The following is a 21,623-nucleotide window of genomic DNA, read 5'->3' on the forward strand; positions in this document are numbered from 1 at the left end:
AACAAGCATAACACCTACCGCATGAAATCCCTGGCAACGAGCATGACACCCTGAGCATGAAAACCCCTGGAACCGTGCATGGAACCAAGAGCATAAAACCCTCGTCAACGAGCAGGTAATTTAAAAGTAAATAGAAGCCTTACTGTAGGGCTTAATGTGTAATGGGCATTGCGGTGTATGGCATAATGTATCACGGACATTGCGGTGTGTGTCATAATGTGTCACAGACATTACGGTGTGTGGCATACTATATCACGGGCATTGTGGTATGTGGTATAATGTCTCAGGGTCATTGCAGTGTGTGGCATAATGTATCAAGGACATTGCGGTGTGTGTCATAATGTGTCACAGGCATTGTATGTGCTATAATATATCAGGAGCATTGCAGTGTGTAACATAATGTATAACGGGCATTGCGATGCATCTCATAATGTGTCACAGGCATTACGGTGTGTGGCATAATGTGTTGGGGGCATTATGGTGTGTGGCATATTGTGTCATGGGCATTAGTGTGTGTATAATGTATAATGGGCATTACTATAAGGAGGAAAAATGACAAATAATGTAAGGGGCATGAATCAGGATTCTTTTTTCCCCCCTGTGGTGGCTAACGTCTGGGCGTGCAGGTTAAAAAACTGGGGTATAAAGTAGTCTTTTTCTGCAATGCCACGTCCCTTTATGCAAAGCCGCGCCCATTTCGGTAAGGCCGTGCCCCTTTTTTTTGCGGCGCACGCAGATTCATTGCTTTACTAGTGCCAAGGGGAAGGGGAGGTGCCAGAGAATGTTTTGGCTTGGGGGAGAAAAATTTCTAGTTAAGCCACTGCATGCCACTATCATTTTGGGGTATATTCAATAAACAACTATAACCCTGATTTGTATGCTAACGTAGCTGGACGCGTTTTTTTTTGCTATCCAAATAGCCATGCAAATCTACCCCCAGTAACTTTCAATAGGACTTACTGCAGCATTTTTCTCGCAGCCCCAGAGCAGGTGCAATGTCGGGACTTGTTACAGCCCCCTATCAAATACTGAATTAGGTAATTAGAAGTTTAATTGGATTTATTAGCTGATAAATACATGTAATGTTGGGGGTGATATTCTGCAGAATAATTAATAAAAGTATGTGGGACAGGTATATGGGGGTATTGTATTGATGGGACAGGTGTTTTTCACATTGCACACATTTTTTTTTACTAATTTTTGAAAGTGACTTAATATAACTCAAAAATCACTTGCCAGGCATTTTTATGCACCCTTACATTTAACTAGAGTATTTATTAGGATAGTTCATATAGACAAGTTACTTGGAATTTGGATGTGATTGAGGAGTTAATTTCAACCAGAAAAATCTTGTGGTTAATTTGATAAGACCATATATGAATGCTTACTGCATTACATATTCAGAAAGTGCTGATCCACCTTTTAATGTATTCCTTATCTCTGTTATTTTGCCATGTATTACAAAATGCAGATGAACATTAAATCCGTTAAGCAAAATAAAGAAATGCGATCGCTTTGATACCTGGCAGTGAACTTTTAATCATGTCACTAGCAATAGGCTGCTCCCTCATTACATAGTACTGACCCTTTAAGCTTTTAGGGGAGGAGAAAGATGGAGAGGAAACAGGGAAGAAAGAAAAGGAAAATATATAGAGGGGAGACTGCATCTTCCAACTGTGCTCACATCAGCATCTCTAAGACACATCCCTGCGGCAGAGCCATTCACCGATGGAGAGAGAGAAGGAGAAAGATCAGAAAGAAGAATAAACAGAATTATGAGATGAGGAAGAGAAGAATTGATAAGGCAGCTGGGACAAAGAAAAGGATAGACACAGAAAGGAGAGACAGGATGTGAGAGAAAAGGACATAGGGAAATATAACACAAGGGACTGATACAAATTGCTGGCTGGTGTGTGCAGTGTTTAAATAGAAGAGAGGGATAGTGAGAAGCAGAGAGAAGGAGGGAGGGAGCTGAATGCAGTGGTGATGTGAGGAGGGGTGTCAGCAGAGAGACGTATGTGAGTAGAATAAGGCACTAAGATAAGAGGGTACCAGATACACAAGCAGGGGAGTGCGAATGGACCATTGCTGACTGGTTGTTCTCTGCATAGCAAGGCCAGAAAAAGGAAAGTCAGTAAAAAAACAGGAAGAGGGAAACAGGAGGTGTATAAAAGAGCACAGGTGGGTTAAAAAGAAAGAGAGGGCAATAATGTGATAAGGGATGCAAATTAATGGCTTAGTATCAAGGAAACCAGAAACAGCAATAAAGAGGATGGAATGAAATAAAATACATACAGAAGAAGAAAAGAGAAAACACAGACAAAGAGATAATGGGTGAGAGAGAGAGAGAGCGATAATATCGGGAGGTTAAAAAAAGAGGGAAGAAAAGTACGTGCCATAGAAATAAGAGGTAGAAGGGAAAAGAATTGAAGCATAGGAAATAGACAGAGGGAGCTAGAGAGGGAGAGAGCGATGGTTAAGCCTGCAGACAGACAGAGGTGATGTAAATACCTGGAGGGGGGAGCAAGGGAGCGAAGAAAGAGGAAGGAAAGAGAGAGCACAAGCTCCTGCTGCAGAATGATGGGGAACTCACCGCACAAACAGAGAAGCAAGAAGCATCACAGAATGCAGCCGGCAACAGGTACAAGTCTCCATCTTTTCTCCATCCCCACCCTATACCCACATATGGATGTCAAACTGATTATGTTGCCAAGATGTTACTGACAGGAAAGGGATTAATGCACGTGTGGGAAGAGATTTTAAATACTGTTATGTGTATGAAATCTAGTACTTGAAATTGCTACCACCAATGTACAGCACACATAATATTTTATATATAGCATTTATTATCAGTGTTCAGACTCCAACCTACGTTTCAGGAACCTACATACAAAGTGATTTGGTGCCTTATGCTCCGCCTCTGGAATGTCAGATCATCCTTAAACACACCTCTTTGCTTTCATTACCGCCACACTTTGAATTGGAATCTTCTGCTTCATAAAGCATGCGGGTATATTTATTACATCAGTCACATGGCATTGAGTCAATTTGCTAGTACTAATCCAATATAGTCACAAAAAGAACATACACATAATAACCAGCACAGTGTAAGCAGACAAATGGAAGAAAACCTATTATAAAAAAAAACTTGCATTACACGTGTATCAATCGCAAACATACATTGTGGGTAAATTACCATAAAAGAAATTAAAAACAAATAAAATGAAATTGATTAAAAACTGACGATACACATTATAATCCAAATACATATTAAACTTTGATCTTTCAGCAAAGCCATTTTGTCACTTGAAGTTAATGATTATAACCTACTGTAGAAGTCAAAAGAATGCAGAATTTCTTAATAATCCACTAAATTGTTTTACTGATTATTAAACAATGCAGGTAAATTAAATACTGCTATTCTCCATAAACAAGTAAACAAAAAGTATTCTTCAAATTAATATTGAAAAGATTCTGACTGCCTCTTTTAAAAATAACTTTTTTAACTCAGTCCCGCTTACCATCCAAATTGTCCCGCCTGATATATAGATCTGTATGTAAAGGGGAGTACACACGGATAGATCCGTACTTAATTTCTAAGCAATCTGACTAGATTGCTCAGAAATGAAGCACGGATCTCTCCATCTGTATGCCCCATAGCGATGCGCAGCACAATGCGTTGCTATCACCAGTACTAGACTCGCCTGCATACAGGCACAATCTAGTAGATCGCTCACTCCACCGCTGTGTGTGTGATGTGTGCTAAGCGGCCTGTGCTAGCTCGCTCAGCACACATCTCTCCGTGTGTACCCCCTTGAATCCTTAAATTGTCTCAACATGTGTCAGTTTACTCACTGTATGCAATATGGGCCTGATTCATGTTTGTAAGTAAAGCAAAACAACAAGCAACTGGGCAAAACGATGTACTGCAGGTGGGCCAGATATAACATGTGCAGAGAGAGTTTGATTTGGATGGGGTGTGTTCAAACGGAAATCTAAATTGCAGTGTAAAAGTAAAATTGTCTAGCATTTGTTGTCTACAGCAAAAGCAGCTAGTATTTACCGTACCCTGCACAGAAAAAAGTATAAATGTATTTGCTCCCCTTGCATGGCAACATGGTTTGTTCCAGACACAAAGTTACTTGCTTTGTTTTGTTTTGTTTTGCTTTGCTTACAGACATGAATCAGGCCCAGTGTTAACAACTGCTTTGGGTATATATGTGGATTGTGTTGTTTTGTTGTCTATTTGTCTATGGATTGTTAGCTGTGTCTTAAGAACATATACATGCAGTAAAAAGCATGTTAGTTTTATTTACTAATTTAAAAGTTTCTCTGGTGATTTTAAAGTTTATGATATTTATGATATTGTGGTCAGTTTACTCACTCAACAGTGAGAGAAACACCTGGGGTGACATGTAATAGGATAAGATTTTTAGTAAGATTCCGAAATCGCCCCCTATCCCATGTTTTGAAATCGTAAATTTTTTGTTGAAATCACAAATGTAATAGGATGCGAATTCGGGAGTGAAACATGCGATTTGTCGCGATATTATGACCCGGTAATGTGCGCTTTTCTGACCAACCAGAATGTGATTTACAACACCACCATTACATGCAAACAAAGAACCCCACCTATTGGCCGAGCTAAGTCCCCTGGAATCTGCATCACACACCCTATATAAAGGGCTCTGGCGCCATTTTGCCATTTGTTAGGCTAGAGGAGTGTAAGATGGAGAGGAGAGTCCAAGAGAGGCAGAGAGAGCAGCATGGAGAGAGGCAGCATGGTGGCAAGGAGGGCAGTGGCCGGGAGAAGTCAGGAGGAGCAGGCTCAGCATGAGGAGCAGGAGGAGGCTTGTGCTGGAAGCAGGCAAACTGACACAGAGGAGGAGGATTTTGAGAGGGAGCAGGAGGAAGAGCTGGAGGAGCCTCTCCTTAGTGACGTCGACTGGCAGGAGGAGGGTGATGGGGCCAGTTGGAGGAGGAGGCCGCAGAGGAGGGTGAGGAAGGCCCTATGCCAGGGCGTACTCCCAGTGGTCACCATGTGCGTTTCTCCTATGAGGAGAACTGTGCCCTAGTCAGGGCAATGGTGCCAGTTTTTAATCGGCTTCTGGGGAAGGATAACCATCGCACTAATGTGGTGCATAAGAGCAAAATGTGGGAGGACATTACAGACGCAGTTAATGTGGTTAGCAATTTCAAGCGAAAAGTGAACGTTAAAAAAACATTTAACAACATAAAAAGACTGCTCAAAACGAAGATGGCTGCAGAGAGAAAGGAGGCCAGAAACACAGGAGGAGGTACCAGTGCACCCATACAGTTCACAGCCTACGAGGAACAACTTAAACGAATAATACCGCCAGAGATACTTCCCATGCTACACATAGCTGATACTGATCAGCCTGCATCACCCCCACAAGCTGGTAAGTGATCACACATTTTTGCTGATAAAAATACATTTACATTAACAAACTGTGCTAGGTACTCTTTCTATGTGTTTTACAATGTAATGGTGCTGGGCACACATTAATTTTTGCAGCCCAGACACTGTATAGTTGGCAGAGCCATATGGCACCAAATCATGTCTCACCTGCTCATATAAGCTCAAGAGGTTTGTGCTGTTCAGCTGAAACATCTCCACCACCACTGGATCTGAGAGGGAGTCCAGGTACACCCTCACACGGTACCTACGTGAAGCATGAAGTGGTCTGGGGACCTGGAACTGGTGCGCAGCCTGCGCAGCTCCTCCAAATGTGCAATATCACATACACACAGCTCAACTCCTGGCTGCAAAAACTCCATTGCTCAATCCCTCACAGGTGCCCTGGATGATGTAAGGGTATTTGTATGAGTGTTTCTGATGAAAGTATGGCTCACCTGTGCAAAGGAAACCCTTTTTGGGGAGGGGATGGTGGAAGTACTCCAAATTATCTAGCTCTACCTGGTCTGTATTGTGTGTGTTTTTTAGTAAATTTTGAAGTGCGATTTCCAAAATCGCATCCTATTACATTTGGAATTTGTATACTTTTGAATGGGAAAACATCTGGATGCGATTTGAAGTGCAAAATAAAAATGACAGGTGAAAATTTGCGATTTTCTCTGGGAAAAATGCGAATTAGAGTGCAATTCGCATCCTATTACATTTGCGAATTACTCAAAACAGGCGATTTCGGCCATATTTTGACTAAAAGTCTCAAAAGTCTAAAAATCTGATCCTATTACATGTCACCCCTAATCTCAATGGAGTTAAATTTTCCTAGAATTTTTAGACAATAGACAGTTGATGCAGAGGTGAATACAGTATATGCCTGTTTGTAGAGCGAGTCTTGCATGTTTTCATACTGTGCATTTTCCAGAACCAGGCACACACAAGTGCTGGTGATGCAGAAATATACACATTTTAGATGAATATCCACTTATGACTGAATAGGAGTAATTGGGGCATTCGCACATAGGTGTCTTTTCGGCAGAACTATGGCCTATTTGTAAGAACAGTAGGGCAGGTGCTTGTGTGGATGATTAGTATCAAACAAGGAGCGGGATGTAATGCCTCCTGAGTTCTGCGGCTGTGCAGGATGCTGGACGAACTTGGATGATTTTTAAAGGAGTAATCGCTTAGAAGGCAAAATCACGTTGAGTATGGGATCCCAGCAGTCGAAATCCCGGCGGTCAAAATCCTGATGCCGGAATCCCAACCGCCAGAATGCAGACAGGGAAGCCAGTGCAGCAAAGCCCTTTATGGGCTCGCTGCACTCGCCACGCTGCGGGATCGGTGTCGTGGACACCCAGGAGAGGGAATAGCTGTGGCGCCGCTGCCGGCATTGTGACTGTTGGGATTCCACCGTCGGGATTTTGGACCACCGGGATCCCGACTACATCCCGGCAAAATTATGCCTTGTAAGCAATTGCCATTTTAACCACTTAACTGACAATTTATTTCGCCAAAAACCAATCCGAAATTGTTCTTTTTTTTTAATGAGAGAATTAGGTGAAGAACATGACTTTAACCCTATCCCAAATGATTTTAGTAAAAAAAAAAAAAAAGTTATTTGTTTTTTGTAAAAATATTTTTCAAACATTGAAACATCGATCGGGAACATCGCGACCATCGGAACATCGGGAACATCGCAACCATCGCAGCTTTCATTTTGAAAGCCGGACAGCCTGCAGGTATACAGGGGGAGGTCTGGGGGTGGCTTGGGAGGGATCATTTACTCTCCCCAGCGGCTGCCATTGTCTGCAGCCACTGGAGGGGAAGGATCCTGTGTGCTGACCAATCAGCAGTGATCGGCAGCGCGGCAGACACAGGGGTAGAGTGCAGGGAGGCAGAGGGACCTTCCGGTCCCTCTGACAGCAGCAGCGGAGGGAGGTTTATCTTCCCTGTCGCTGCTAATACTCTCTATCTGACTGGTCGCATCCTGTGTGACCAGGTCAGACAGAGCACTTGCAGGCATGGTCGCATCTGATACGACCATGCCAGGCAAGTGGTTAAAAAAGTCAGAGTGCGGCCAGCATCCCGCACGGCCCCCGAACTTGGGCAGCATTACATCCCGTCCCAAGTGTATGAACATACACATTGTGTTCCACTCAATCTGTGTTCCATTCAATATTCGTTATATAAAAGGAATTGTTTTGGATAGCTTTTATTTCTATGTTAGTGTACCTTTTATAATCACTACTGTATATTGGGCTTTTGAATGTTTATTATAGATCAGTGCAAAAAATGTGCATAGCTACATTTTTGACATAATATGAAGACATTGCAGTTTGGAGGGGTGCACGTCCATTACCACCGCACAAAAGGGGCACAAATCAGGTTGTGTCCCATACTTACAATGGAATGTATCTTCCTCTTTGTTTTGACAGTGAATTGAATTTCCAGAGGCAGTTTCCCGAATGCTTTTAAATGAAATGGTTGTTTTACAGTAGTAAAAGGTTTTAAAGTAGTATTAGGTTCTAAAGTAGTAACAGTTTTTACTAGAGGTGTGCAGCGTGTTTTGTGTTTTGGATTTGGTTCTGGTTCCATGCTCGTGTTTTGGATCTGAATTCGTTTTGCCAAAACCACCCTTTCGTGTTTAGGTTTTGGTTTTGGATCTGGATGATTCTTGAAAAAAAACATAAAGACAGCTAAAATCACATAATTTGCGAGTAATTTGAGCCTACGGTATTATTAACCTCAATAACATTCATTTCCACTCATTTCCAGTCTATTCTGAACACCTCACAATATTGTTTTTAGACCAAAAGTTTGCACCGAGGTGGCTGGATGACTAAGCTAAGCGACACATGTGTGCGGCACAAACATCTGGCCCATCTAGGAGTGGCAATGCAATGGCAGACAGGATAGCAGATTTAAAAAAAATAGGCTCCAACAGCACAGGATGCAAAGAAGAAAATGAGGTGCAATTAGATAGCTGGATGACTAAGCTAAGCGACATAAGTGTGCGGCACAAACACCTGGCCCATATAGGAGTGGCACTGCAGTTGCAGACAGGATGGCACTTAAAAAAAACTAGGCCCCAAACAGCACATCATGCAAAGAAGAAAAAGAGGTGCAATGAGGTAGCTGTATGACTAAGCTAAGCGACACAAGTGTGCGGCACAAACGTGGGACGTGCTGGAATTTGTCCAGATGTAATACACGCACAATATTGGTGGCACAGGAGAGCATACCCCTAAACCACACACACACACACACACACACACACACACACACACACACACACACACACTGCAAAGCCTGCAAAATTAAGTTGGATAATAATAACCCTTTTATTTGGAGCTATTATAATAATATGCAGCACTGGCGTGCGTACCCCTACACCACACAGGGCAAACCCTGTCAAAATGATTTGGATAATATAAGTAATGTATATAACCCTTTTATTTGGAGTAAATAATATACAGCACAGGACACCACCACTGGACTTATAGCAGCACAAGACAGCACCACTGGACTGGACTTATATGGCAGTACCCCTGGACTTATACGGCAGTACCCCTGGAGTTGTACGGCAGTGTCAGACAGGATGGCACTTTAAAAAACTAGTCCCAAAACAGCACATGATGCAAAGAAGAAAAAAAGGTGCAAGATGGAATTGTCCTTGGGCCCTCCCACCCACCATTATGTTGTATAAACAGGACATGGACACTTTAACAAACCAATCATTTAAGCGACAGGGTCTGCCACACGACTGTGGCTGAAATGACTGGTTTGTTTGGGCCCCCCACCAAAAAAGAAGCAATCAATCTCTCCTTGCACAAACTGGCTCTACAGAGGCAAGATGTCGACCTCATCCTCTAAGGGTGGTCTTCACTATGCCGAATGTCGGGATCCCGGCGCACATTATACCGGTGCCAGAATCCCGACACCCGGCATACCGACATATATTCTCCCTCGTGGGGGTCCACGACCCCACTGGAGGGAGAATAAAATAGCGTGGTGCGCATAGCGCGCTACCGTGCCCGCATAGCGCGCCACCGTGCCCGCAGCATGGTGAGCGCAGCGAGCCTGCAAGGGGCTCATTTGCGCTCGCCACACTGTCGGTATGCCGGCGGTCGGGTTCCCGGCGCCGGTATGCTGGTCGCCGGGAGCCCGGCCGCTGGCATACCATACTACACCCTCCTCTAATTCCTCACCCCTTTCACTGTGTACATCCTCCTCCTCACAGAGTATTAATTCGTCCCCACTGGAATCCACCATCACAGGTGACTGTGTAGTTTCTGGAGGCAATTGCTGGTAAAGGTCTTCCCAGAGGAATTTATAATTAATTTCTCTGACGTCCTAGTGGATGCTGGGGACTCCGAAAGGACCATGGGGAATAGCGGCTCCGCAGGAGACTGGGCACAAAAGTAAAAGCTTTAAGACTACCTGGTGTGCACTGGCTCCTCCCCCTATGACCCTCCTCCAAGCCTCAGTTAGATTTTTGTGCCCGAACGAGAAGGGTGCAGTCTAGGTGGCTCTCCTGAGCTGCTTAGAAAAAAGTTTAGTTTTAGGTTTTTTATTTTCAGTGAGACCTGCTGGCAACAGGCTCACTGCATCGAGGGACTAAGGGGAGAAGAAGCGAACTCACCTGCGTGCAGAGTGGATTGGGCTTCTTAGGCTACTGGACATTAGCTCCAGAGGGACGATCACAGGCCCAGCCATGGATGGGTCCCAGAGCCGCGCCGCCGTCCCCCTTACAGAGCCAGAAGAGCAGAAGAGGTCCGGAAAAATCGGCGGCAGAAGACGTCCTGTCTTCAATAAGGTAGCGCACAGCACCGCAGCTGTGCGCCATTGCTCTCAGCACACTTCACACTCCGGTCACTGAGGGTGCAGGGCGCTGGGTGGGGGCGCCCTGAGACGCAATATAAACACCTTAGGGGGCAAAAAATGCATCACATATAGCTCCTGGGCTATATGGATGCATTTAACTCATGCCTGTTTTTCCATAAAAAAGCGGGAGAACGGCCGCCGAGAAGGGGGCGGAGCCTATCTCCTCAGCACACTGGCGCCATTTTTCCTCACAGCTCCGTTGGAGGGAAGCTCCCTGACTCTCCCTTGCAGTCCTGCACTACAGAAACAGGGTAAAACAAGAGAGGGGGGGCACTAAATTGGCAGATGAATCTATACAGCAGCTATATAAGGGAAAAACACTTATATAAGGTTATCCCTGTATATATATAGCGCTCTGGTGTGTGCTGGCAAACTCTCCCTCTGTCTCCCCAAAGGGCTAGTGGGGTCCTGTCCTCTATCAGAGCATTCCCTGTGTGTGTGCTGTGTGTCGGTACATTGTGTCGACATGTATGAGGAGGAAAATGGTATGGAGGCGGAGCAATTGCCTGTATTAGTGATGTCACCCCCTAGGGAGTCGACACCTGACTGGATGGTCTTATGGAAGGAATTACGTGATAGTGTCAGCACTTTACAAAAGACTGTTGACGACATGAGACAGCCGGCAAATCAGTTAATACCTGTACAGGCGTCTCAAACACCGTCAGGGGCTCTAAAGCGCCCGTTACCTCAGGTGGTCGACACAGACCCAGACACGGACACTGACTCCAGTGTCGACGGTGAGGAAACAAACGTATTTTCCAGTAGGGCCACACGTTACATGATCACGGCAATGAAGGAGGTTTTGAACATTTCTGATACTACAAGTACCACAAAAAAGGGTATTATGTGGGGTGTGAAAAAACTACCCGTAGTTTTTCCTGAATCAGATGAATTAAATGAGGTGTGTGATGAAGCGTGGGTTTCCCCCGATAAAAAACTGCTAATTTCTAAAAAATTATTGGCATTATACCCTTTCCCGCCAGAGGTTAGGGCCCGTTGGGAAACACCCCCTAGGGTGGATAAGGCGCTCACACGCTTATCAAAACAAGTGGCGTTACTGTCTCCTGATACGGCCGCCCTCAAGGAACCAGCTGATAGGAAGCTGGAAAATATCCTAAAAAGTATATACACACATACTGGTATTATACTGCGACCAGCAATCGCCTCAGCCTGGATGTGCAGTGCTGGGGTGGCTTGGTCGGATTCCCTGACTGAAAATATTGATACCCTGGACAGGGACAATATATTATTGACTATAGAGCATTTAAAGGATGCATTTCTATATATGAGAGATGCACAGAGGGATATTTGCACTCTGGCATCAAGAGTAAGTGCGCTGTCCATTTCTGCCAGAAGAGGGTTATGGACGCGACAGTGGTCAGGTGATGCGGATTCCAAACGGCATATGGAAGTATTGCCGTATAAAGGGGAGGAGTTATTTGGGGTCGGTCTATCGGACCTGGTGGCCACGGCAACGGCTGGGAAATCCACCTTTTTACCCCAGGTCACCTCTCAGCAGAAAAAGACACCGTCTTTTCAGGCTCAGTCCTTTCGTCCCCATAAGGGCAAGCGGGCAAAAGGCCACTCGTATCTGCCCCGGGGCAGAGGAAGGGGAAAAAGACTGCAGCAGACAGCCTCTTCCCAGGAACAGAAGCCCTCCCCCGCTTCTGCCAAGTCCTCAGCATGACGCTGGGGCCTTACAAGCGGACTCAGGCACGGTGGGGGCCCGTCTCAAGAATTTCAGCGCGCAGTGGGCTCACTCGCAAGTGGACCCCTGGATCCTGCAGGTAGTATCTCAGGGGTACAAATTGGAATTCGAGACGTCTCCCCCTCGCCGGTTCCTGAAGTCTGCTTTACCAACGTCTCCCCCCGACAGGGAGGCGGTATTGGAAGCCATTCACAAGCTGTATTCCCAGCAGGTGATAATCAAGGTACCCCTCCTACAACAGGGAAAGGGGTATTATTCCACGCTGTTTGTGGTACCGAAGCCGGACGGCTCGGTGAGACCTATTTTAAATCTGAAATCCTTGAACACTTACATACAAAGGTTCAAATTCAAGATGGAATCACTCAGAGCAGTGATAGCGAACCTGGAAGAAGGGGACTATATGGTGTCTCTGGACATCAAGGATGCACCTCCATGTCCCAATTTGCCCTTCTCACCAAGGGTACCTCAGGTTTGTGGTACAGAACTGTCACTATCAGTTTCAGACGCTGCCGTTTGGATTGTCCACGGCACCCCGGGTCTTTACCAAGGTAATGGCCGAAATGATGATTCTTCTTCGAAGAAAAGGCGTCTTAATTATCCCTTACTTGGACGATCTCCTGATAAGGGCAAGGTCCAGAGAACAGTTAGAGGTCGGAGTAGCACTATCTCAAGTAGTACTATGACAGCACGGATGGATTCTAAATATTCCAAAATCGCAGCTGATTCCGACGACACATCTGCTGTTCCTTGGGATGATTCTGGACACAGTACAGAAAAAGGTGTTTCTCCCGGAGGAGAAAGCCAGGGAGTTATCCGACCTAGTCAGGAACCTCCTAAAACCAGGCCAAGTGTCAGTGCATCAATGCACAAGGGTCCTGGGAAAAATGGTGGCTTCTTACGAAGCGATTCCATTCGGCAGATTCCACGCAAGAACTTTTCAGTGGGATCTGCTGGACAAATGGTCCGGATCGCATCTTCAAACTAAGGGCCATTTACAATGCCCTAAGTCAGGCAAGGCCTCTGCTTCAGGGTCAGCCGGTGCTGATCCAGTCGGACAACATCACGGCAGTCGCCCACGTAAACAGACAGGGCGGCACAAGAAGCAGGAGGGCAATGACGGAAGTTGCAAGGATTCTTCGCTGGGCGGAAAATCATGTGATAGCACTGTCAGCAGTGTTCATTCCGGGAGTGGACAACTGGGAAGCAGACTTCCTCAGCAGACACGATCTCCACCCGGGGGAGTGGGGACTTCACCCAGAAGTCTTCCACATGATTGTGAACCGTTGGGAAAAACCAAAGGTGGACATGATGGCGTCCCGCCTCAACAAAAAACTGGACAGATATTGCGCCAGGTCAAGGGACCCTCAGGCAATAGCTGTGGACGCTCTGGTAACACCGTGGGTGTACCAGTCAGTGTATGTGTTCCCTCCTCTGCCTCTCATACCCAAGGTACTGAGAATCATAAGAAGGAGAGGAGTAAGGACTATACTCGTGGCTCCGGATTGGCCAAGAAGGACTTGGTACCCGGAACTTCAAGAGATGCTCACGGAAGACCCGTGGCCTCTACCTCTAAGAAAGGACCTGCTCCAGCAGGGACCATGTCTGTTCCAAGACTTACCGCGGCTGCGTTTGACGGCATGGCGGTTGAACGCCGGATCCTGAAGGAAAAAGGCATTCCAGATGAAGTCATCCCTACCCTGATCAAAGCCAGGAAGGATGTAACTGTGCAACATTATCACCGTATTTGGCGTAAATATGTTGCGTGGTGTGAGGCCAGGAAGGCCCCTACAGAGGAATTTCAACTGGGTCGTTTCCTGCATTTCCTGCAAACAGGACTGTCTATGGGCCTAAAATTAGGGTCCATTAAGGTTCAAATTTCGGCCCTGTCAATATTCTTCCAAAAAGAACTAGCTTCAGTTCCTGAAGTCCAGACGTTTGTCAAGGGGGTACTGCATATACAGCCTCCTTTTGTGCCTCCAGTGGCACCTTGGGATCTCAATGTAGTTTTGGGGTTCCTAAAATCACATTGGTTTGAACCACTCACCACTGTTGACTTAAAATATCTCACATGGAAAGTGGTAATGCTGTTAGCCCTGGCCTCAGCCAGGCGTGTCTCAGAATTGGCGGCTTTATCCTATAAAAGCCCTTACCTAATTTTTCATACGGACAGGGCAGAATTGAGGACTCGTCCTCAATTTTTCCCTAAGGTGGTTTCAGCATTTCACTTAAACCAGCCTATTGTGGTGCCTGCGGCTACTAGGGACTTGAAGGATTCCAAGTTGCTGGACGTAGTCAGGGCCCTGAAAATATATGTTTCCAGGACGGCTGGAGTCAGAAAATCTGACTCGCTGTTTATCCTGTATGCACCCAACAAGCTGGGTGCTCCTGCTTCTAAGCAGACTATTGCTCGTTGGATTTGTAGTACAATTCAGCTTGCACATTCTGTGGCAGGCCTGCCACAGCCAAAATCTGTAAAAGCCCATTCCACACGGAAAGTGGGCTCATCTTGGGCGGCTGCCCGAGGGGTCTCGGCTTTACAACTTTGCCGAGCAGCTACTTGGTCAGGGGCAAACACGTTTGCTAAATTCTACAAATTTGATACCCTGGCTGAGGAGGACCTGGAGTTCTCTCATTCGGTGCTGCAGAGTCATCCGCACTCTCCCGCCTGTTTCGGAGCTTTGGTATAATCCCCATGGTCCTTTCGGAGTCCCCAGCATCCACTAGGACGTCAGAGAAAATAAGAATTTACTTACCGATAATTCTATTTCTCATAGTCCGTAGTGGATGCTGGGCGCCCATCCTAAGTGCGGATTGTCTGCAATACTTGTACATAGTTATTGTTACAAAAAATCGGGTTATTATTGTTGTGAGCCATCTTTTCAGAGGCTCCTCTGTTATCATGCTGTTAACTGGGTTCAGATCACAAGTTGTACGGTGTGATTGGTGTGGCTGGTATGAGTCTTACCCGGGATTCAAAATCCTTCCTTATTGTGTACGCTCGTCCGGGCACAGTATCCTAACTGAGGCTTGGAGGAGGGTCATAGGGGGAGGAGCCAGTGCACACCAGGTAGTCTTAAAGCTTTTACTTTTGTGCCCAGTCTCCTGCGGAGCCGCTATTCCCCATGGTCCTTTCGGAGTCCCCAGCATCCACTACGGACTATGAGAAATAGAATTATCGGTAAGTAAATTCTTATTTTTGATGAGCATCATCTTCTCCGCACTTTGTGGAAGAAACTTCCTACGCCGATTGCTGACAAGGTTACCGGCTGCACTAAACACTCTTTCGGAGTACACACTGGAGGGGGGGGGACTTATTTAAAATAAAGTCAGTTTGTGCAAGGGCCTCCAAATTGCCTCTTTTTCCTGCCAGTATACATACGGACTGTCTGACATGCCTACTTGGATGCTGTCACTCATATAATCCTCCACCATTCTTTCAATGGTGACAGAATCATATGCAGTGACAGTAGACATGTCAGTAATCATTGGCAGGTCCTTCAGTCCAGACCAGATGTCAGCACTCGCTTCTAACTGCCCTGCATCACCGCCAGCGGGTGGGCTAGGAAATCTTATCCTTTTCCTCGCAGCCCGAGTTGCGGGAGAAAATGAAGGAGGAGCTGTTGATGGGTCATGTTCCGCTTGAGTTGACAATTTTCTCACCAGCTGGTCTTTGAATCTCTGCAGACTGCACAATATTGGTGGCGTTGTCCGATATCACAAATCCCCAGGAGAGTCTAATTGGGGTAAGCCACTGTGCGATGATGTCCCTCAGTTTCCGTAAGAGGTTGTCAGTGGTGTGCCTCTTACGGAAAGCAGTGATACTGCCTAGGAACGAGTTGGCGTTTGTGAGATGCTGCTACTGGTGCCACTGCTGTTGTTGTTGCTGCTGTGGGAGGCAATACATCTACCCAGTGGGCTGTCACAGTCATATAGTCCTTAGTCTGCCCTGCTCCACTTGTCCACATGTCTGTGGTTAAGTGGACAATGGGTACAACTGCATTTTTTAGGACACTTAGGACACTTTTTCTGACGTCTCTGTACATTCTCGGTATCGCCTGCCTAGTGAAGTGGAACCTAGATGGAATTTGGTACCAGGAGGACACAACCTCCATCAATTCTCTAAGTCCCACTTGACTAATGGTGAATTCCGGACACACGTCTAACACCAATATAGCTGTCAAGGCCTCAATTGCCTGCTTTGCAACAGGATGACTGCTGTCATATTTCATCTTCATCACAAAGGACTGTTGGACAGTCAATCGCTTAGTTGAAGTAGTACAAGTGGTCTTCTGACTTCCCCTCTGGGATGACGATTGACTCCCAGCTGCAACAACAGCAGTGACAGCAACAGCAGCAGTAGGTGTACCACTCAAGGATCCTCCGGAGGAATCCCAGTTAGGAGAGGACTCCTCAGTCTTGCCAGTGACATGGCCTGCAGGACTACTGACGTTCCTGACTGAGGAGAAAGTTGACGTTGAGGGAGTTGGTGGTGTGGCTTGCAGGAGCTTGGGTACAAGAAGAAGAAGGGATTTAGTTGTCAGTGGACTGCTTACGCTCTTACATAAAGTTTCACAACTTGACAATGACTTCTGATGAATGGGCAGCAGGTGATGTATAAGGGAGGATGTTCCTAGATGGTTAACGTCTGTACCCCTACTTATTACAGATTGACAGAGGCAACACACGGCTTGACACCTGTTGTCCAGATTTGTGGAGAAATAATTCCACACCAAAGAGGTGGCTTTTTTGGTATTTTGCCCAGGCATCACAATGGGCTTATTCATCCCATGGTGTCTCCCCTGGTGCCTGACTTAAACAAACCACCTCACCATCAGAATCCTCCTTGTCAGTTTCCTCCTCAGCGCCAGCAACACCCATATCCTCATCCTGGTGTACTTCAACAGTGACATCTTCAATTTGAATATCAGAAACTGGACTGCGGGTGCTCCTTCCAACACTTGCAGAGGGCGTGCAAATGGTGGAAGGAGCCACCTCTTCCCCTCCAGTGTTGGGAAGGTCAGGCATCGCAACTGCCGACACACTTGGACTCTCCTTGGGGATATGTGATACCATCTTAGAAAGCACAGTTCTTTGCTATGCTATAATTTTTCTAGTGGGAGGATGAGGGCTTCCATCGTCATGTGAAGCTGAACCACTAGACATGAACATAGGCCAGGGCCTTGGCTGTTCTTTGCCACTCTGTGTCATAAATGGCATATTGGCATTTTCACGTTTCTCCTCAGACCATTTACATTTTCTGGGGGGGTCTTTTTACTATCACATTGAGCAACGGCCTTGGCAGACGACTTTGATGGCATTTCATCGTCTATGTCATGACTAGTGGCAGCAGCTTCGGCACTAGGAGGAAGTGGTTCTTGATCTTTTCCTATTTTATCCTCCAAATTTTTGGTCTCCATTATTTTTCTGGAGTTTTATAACAATATGCGGTACAGGAGAGCGTACCTCTACACCACACAGGGCAAACCCTGTGAAAATTATATGGATTAAATATTAATAACTCCTTTATTTGGAGTAAATAATATACAGCACTGAATTTATATGGCAGCACCACTGGACTGGACTTATACGGCAGTACCACTGGAATTATACGGCATTATCACTGGAATTATATGGCAGTGTCACTGGAATTATATGGCAGTATCAATGGACTTATTTGGCAGTACCACTGGACTTTTACGGCAGTACCACTGGACTGGATTTTTATGGCAGTATCACTGGATTTATACACCAGTACCACTAGAATTATACAGCAGTATCACTGGAATTATACGGCAGTATCACTGGAATTATACGGCTGTACCACTGGATTTATATGGCAGTACCACTGGACTGGATTTATACGGCAGTATCACTGGATTTATATGCCAGTACCACTGGAATTATATGGCAGTATCACTGGAATTATACTTTAGTACCACTGGACCTATACGGCAGTACCACTGGACTGGATTTATACAGCAGTATCACTGGATTTATACGACAGTACCACTGGAATTATACGGCAGTACCACTGGACATATATGGCAGTATCACTGGACTGGATTTATACGCCAGTACCACTGTATTTATACGGCAGTACCACTGGACATATACATCAGTATCACTGGATTTATACGGCAGTACCACTGGACATATACGGCAGTATCACTGGACTGGATTTATATGCCAGTATCACTGGATATATATGGCAGTATCACTGGACTGGATTTATATGCCAGTACCACTGTATTTATACGGCAGTACCACTGGACATATACATCAGTATCACTGGATTTATATGGCAGTACCACTGGACATATACGGCAGTATCACTGGACTGCATTTATATGCCAGTATCACTGAATTTATACCGCAGTACTACTGGACATACATACGGCAGTATCACTGGACTGGATTTATACGGCAGTACCACTGGATTTATATGGCAGTACCAGTGAACCGAACCCCCCTGAACTTCACTACCTGAGCTCGGTTCCAAGTCAGGCTTGGGTTTTCCCGCCTGACTCGGAAACCAGAACGAAGCAAAATGTCATCAACACGCTGTCGGATTCTCACGGGGTTTGGATTCCATATAAGGAGCAGCGCATCGCTGCCATTTTCACTCCGGCATTGGAGAGTGTAGAGAGAGATCATGTCTCCGTCCTCAGTGTCCTGCATCAGTTCAGTGGTAGTGTCTTGTGCTGCATCAGTCCAGTCACAGTGGTGGTGTCCTCTGCTGCCATATGTCCAGTGCTGCTGTATAAGTCCAGTCCAGTGGTGCTGTGTTGTGCTGCATCAGTCCAGTGGTGGTGTCTTGTGCTGCATCAGTCCAGTCACAGTGGTGGTGTCCTCTTATGTCCAGTGCTGCTGTATAAGTCCAGTCCAGAGGTGCTGTGTTGTGTTGCATCAGTTCAGAGGTAGTGTATTGTGCTGCATCAGTCCAGTCACAGTGGTGGTGTCCTCTGCTGCCATATGTCCAGTGCTGCTGTATAAGTCCAGTCCAGTGGTGCTGTGTTATCCTGCATCAATCCAGTGGTGATGTCCCTGTGCTGCAGTATATGTCCAGTGGTACTGCCGTATATGTCCAGTGATACTGCCTTATATGTCCAGCGGTACTGCCGTCTAAATCCAGTGATACTGATGTATATGTCCAGTGGTACTGCCATAAAATTCCAGTTGTACTGGCGTAAAATCCAGTCCAGTGATACTGCCGTATATGTCCAGTGATATTGCCGTATATGTCCAGTGGTACTTCCATATAATTCCAGTGCTACTGCAGTATAATTCCAGTGATACTGCCGTATAATTCCAGTGGTACTGGCGTATAATTCCAGTGGTACTGGCGTATAAATTCAGTCCAGTGATACTGCCGTATATGTCCAGTGGTATTGCCGTATAATTCCAGTTGACTGCTGTATAATACCAGTGATACTGCCGTATAATTCCAGTGATACTGCCGTATAATTCCAGTGATACTGCCGTATAATTCTAGTGGTACTGCCGTATATGTCTAGTGATACTGCCGTATAAATCCAATCCAGTGGTACTGCCGTATAAGTCCAGTGGTACTGCCATATAATTCCAGTGATAATGCCGTATAATTCCAATGGTACTGGCGTATAAATCCAGGGGTACTGCCGTATAAGTCCAGTCCAGTGGTGCTGTCTTGTGCTGCCATAAGTACAGTGGTGGTGTCCTGTGCTGTATATTATTTACTCCAAATAAAAGGGTTATATACATTACTTATATTATTATCCAAATAATTTTTGTGTGGTGTAGGGGTATGCTCGCCTGTGCCACCAATATTGTGCGTGTATTACATCTGGGCAAATTCCAGCACGTCCCATGTTGTTTGTGCCGCACACTCGTGTCGCTTAGCTTAGTCATACAGCTACCTCATTGCACCTCTTTTTCTTCTTTGCATGATGTGCTGTTTCGGGCCTAATTTTTTTAAGGGCCATCCTGTCTGCAACTGCAGTGCCACTCCTAGATAGGGCAGGTGTTTGTGCCGCACACTTATGTCACTTAGCTAAGCCATCCAGGTACCTAATTGCACCTCTTTTTCTTCTTTGCATCATGTGCTGTTTGGGGTCTATTTTTTAAATCTGCCATCCTGTCTGCCACTGCAGTGCCACTCCTAGATGGGCCAGGTGTTTGTGCCGCACACTTGTGTCGCTTAGCTTAGTCATCCAGCCACCTTGGTGCAAACTTTTGGCCTAAAAACAATATTGTGAGGTGTTCAGAATAGACTGGAAATGAGTGGAAATGAATGTTAATGAGGTTAATAATACCGTAGGATCAAAATGACCCCCAAATTCTGTGATTTTAGCTGTTTTTATATATTTTTTTTCTTCCAAAAATCATCCAAAACCAAAACACGAAAGGGTGGTTTTGGCAAAACCAATCTAGATCCGAAACACGAGCATGGAACCAGTACCAAAACCAAAACACAAAACACGAAAAGTGCCTGCCACACATCTCTAGTATTTACCCTGCATGCAAAAATGGAAATTAATTAATTAATTCATTCATTCATTAATAAATAAATAATCAGAATCAGAATAAATTTTATTGGCCAGGTATACACATGTATACTATGAATTTTTTTCGGTTTCCAGAGCATCAGCCAGGTATTCACATAGAAGGGGTTAACACATATGACATACATAAAGTACACAATGTAGTAAAACACAGTAATACTGTAAGCTACAATTCCTAACACGAAATACTACAATACCATAAAATCAGAGGTGTAGCAAGGTGTCATGGTGCCTGGAGCAAGCTATGTTTCGGCGCCCCCCTCCCCTGTACTGAATTGGGGGCGTGGCCACCAGGGGCCGGTTCTAGACCTTGTGACATCCAGGGCAAAAGTTTCCTTTGGCATGCTCCCCCCCACCCACACCCCCACAAGATAAGCATAGAGCGTGGCTTCATAGGGAAGAGGCGTGGTCAGAGTTATGCCCCCTGCAATTATGGACCCAGTAGGTGTGCCCCTGTAGATTTGCCCCCAGTAGTTGTACCCCATGTAGATTTGCCCCCAGTAGATGTGCCCCCTGTAGCTGTGCCCGGAGTAGTTGTGCAACGAGGTAGTTGTATGACTAAGCCAAGCGACACAAACAATTGGCCCATCTAGGTGTGGCACTGCAGTGGCAGACAGGAGGCAGATATAAAAAAAAGGCCCCAAACAGCACATCATGCAAATAAGAAAAAGAATTGCAAAGAGGTAGTTGTATAACTAAGCCAAGCGACACAAACAATTGGCCCATCTAGGCGTGGCACTGCAGTGTCAGACAGGAGGGCAGATATCAAAAAAAGGCTCCTAACAGCACATGATGCAAAGAAGAAAAAAAGGTGCACCGAGGTTGCTGTATGACTAAGGCAAGCGACACAAACAATTGGCCCATCTAGGCATGGCACTGCAGTGGCAGACAGGAGGGCAGATATCAAAAAAGGCCCCTAATAGCACATGATGCAAAGAAGAAAAAAAGTGCACTGAGGTTGCTGTATGACTAAGCTAAGCGACACAACCACCTGGCCCACTAGTAGTGTCACGCAGTGGCTGAATGTCGAGAGTGGGCCGCAATTGTTCGGTCCACTGACAGC

At 45.7% G+C, this 21,623-nt stretch overlaps 1 protein-coding gene across 3 annotated transcripts in view; it reads left to right on the forward strand.

Moving 5' to 3' along the window:
* The first annotated feature begins 1,628 nt into the window (after nucleotides 1-1,628).
* The window catches only part of NHSL2 (NHS like 2), a 738,014-nt gene continuing 718,019 nt past the window's right edge, over nucleotides 1,629-21,623 (forward strand). For 2 of the 3 annotated variants that reach the window (XM_063937037.1, XM_063937039.1), the window contains exon 1: nucleotides 1,630-2,641. In XM_063937037.1, the coding sequence (XP_063793107.1) occupies nucleotides 2,578-2,641 (64 nt within the window). In that variant the 5' untranslated portion in view covers nucleotides 1,630-2,577. Of the gene's footprint in view, nucleotides 2,642-21,623 lie in introns of all 3 variants that reach the window. The other variant, XM_063937040.1, reaches the window with a different exon arrangement.

This window comes from Pseudophryne corroboree, chromosome 8 (genome assembly GCF_028390025.1).
Source record: "Pseudophryne corroboree isolate aPseCor3 chromosome 8, aPseCor3.hap2, whole genome shotgun sequence".
Lineage (NCBI taxonomy): Eukaryota > Metazoa > Chordata > Amphibia > Anura > Myobatrachidae > Pseudophryne > Pseudophryne corroboree.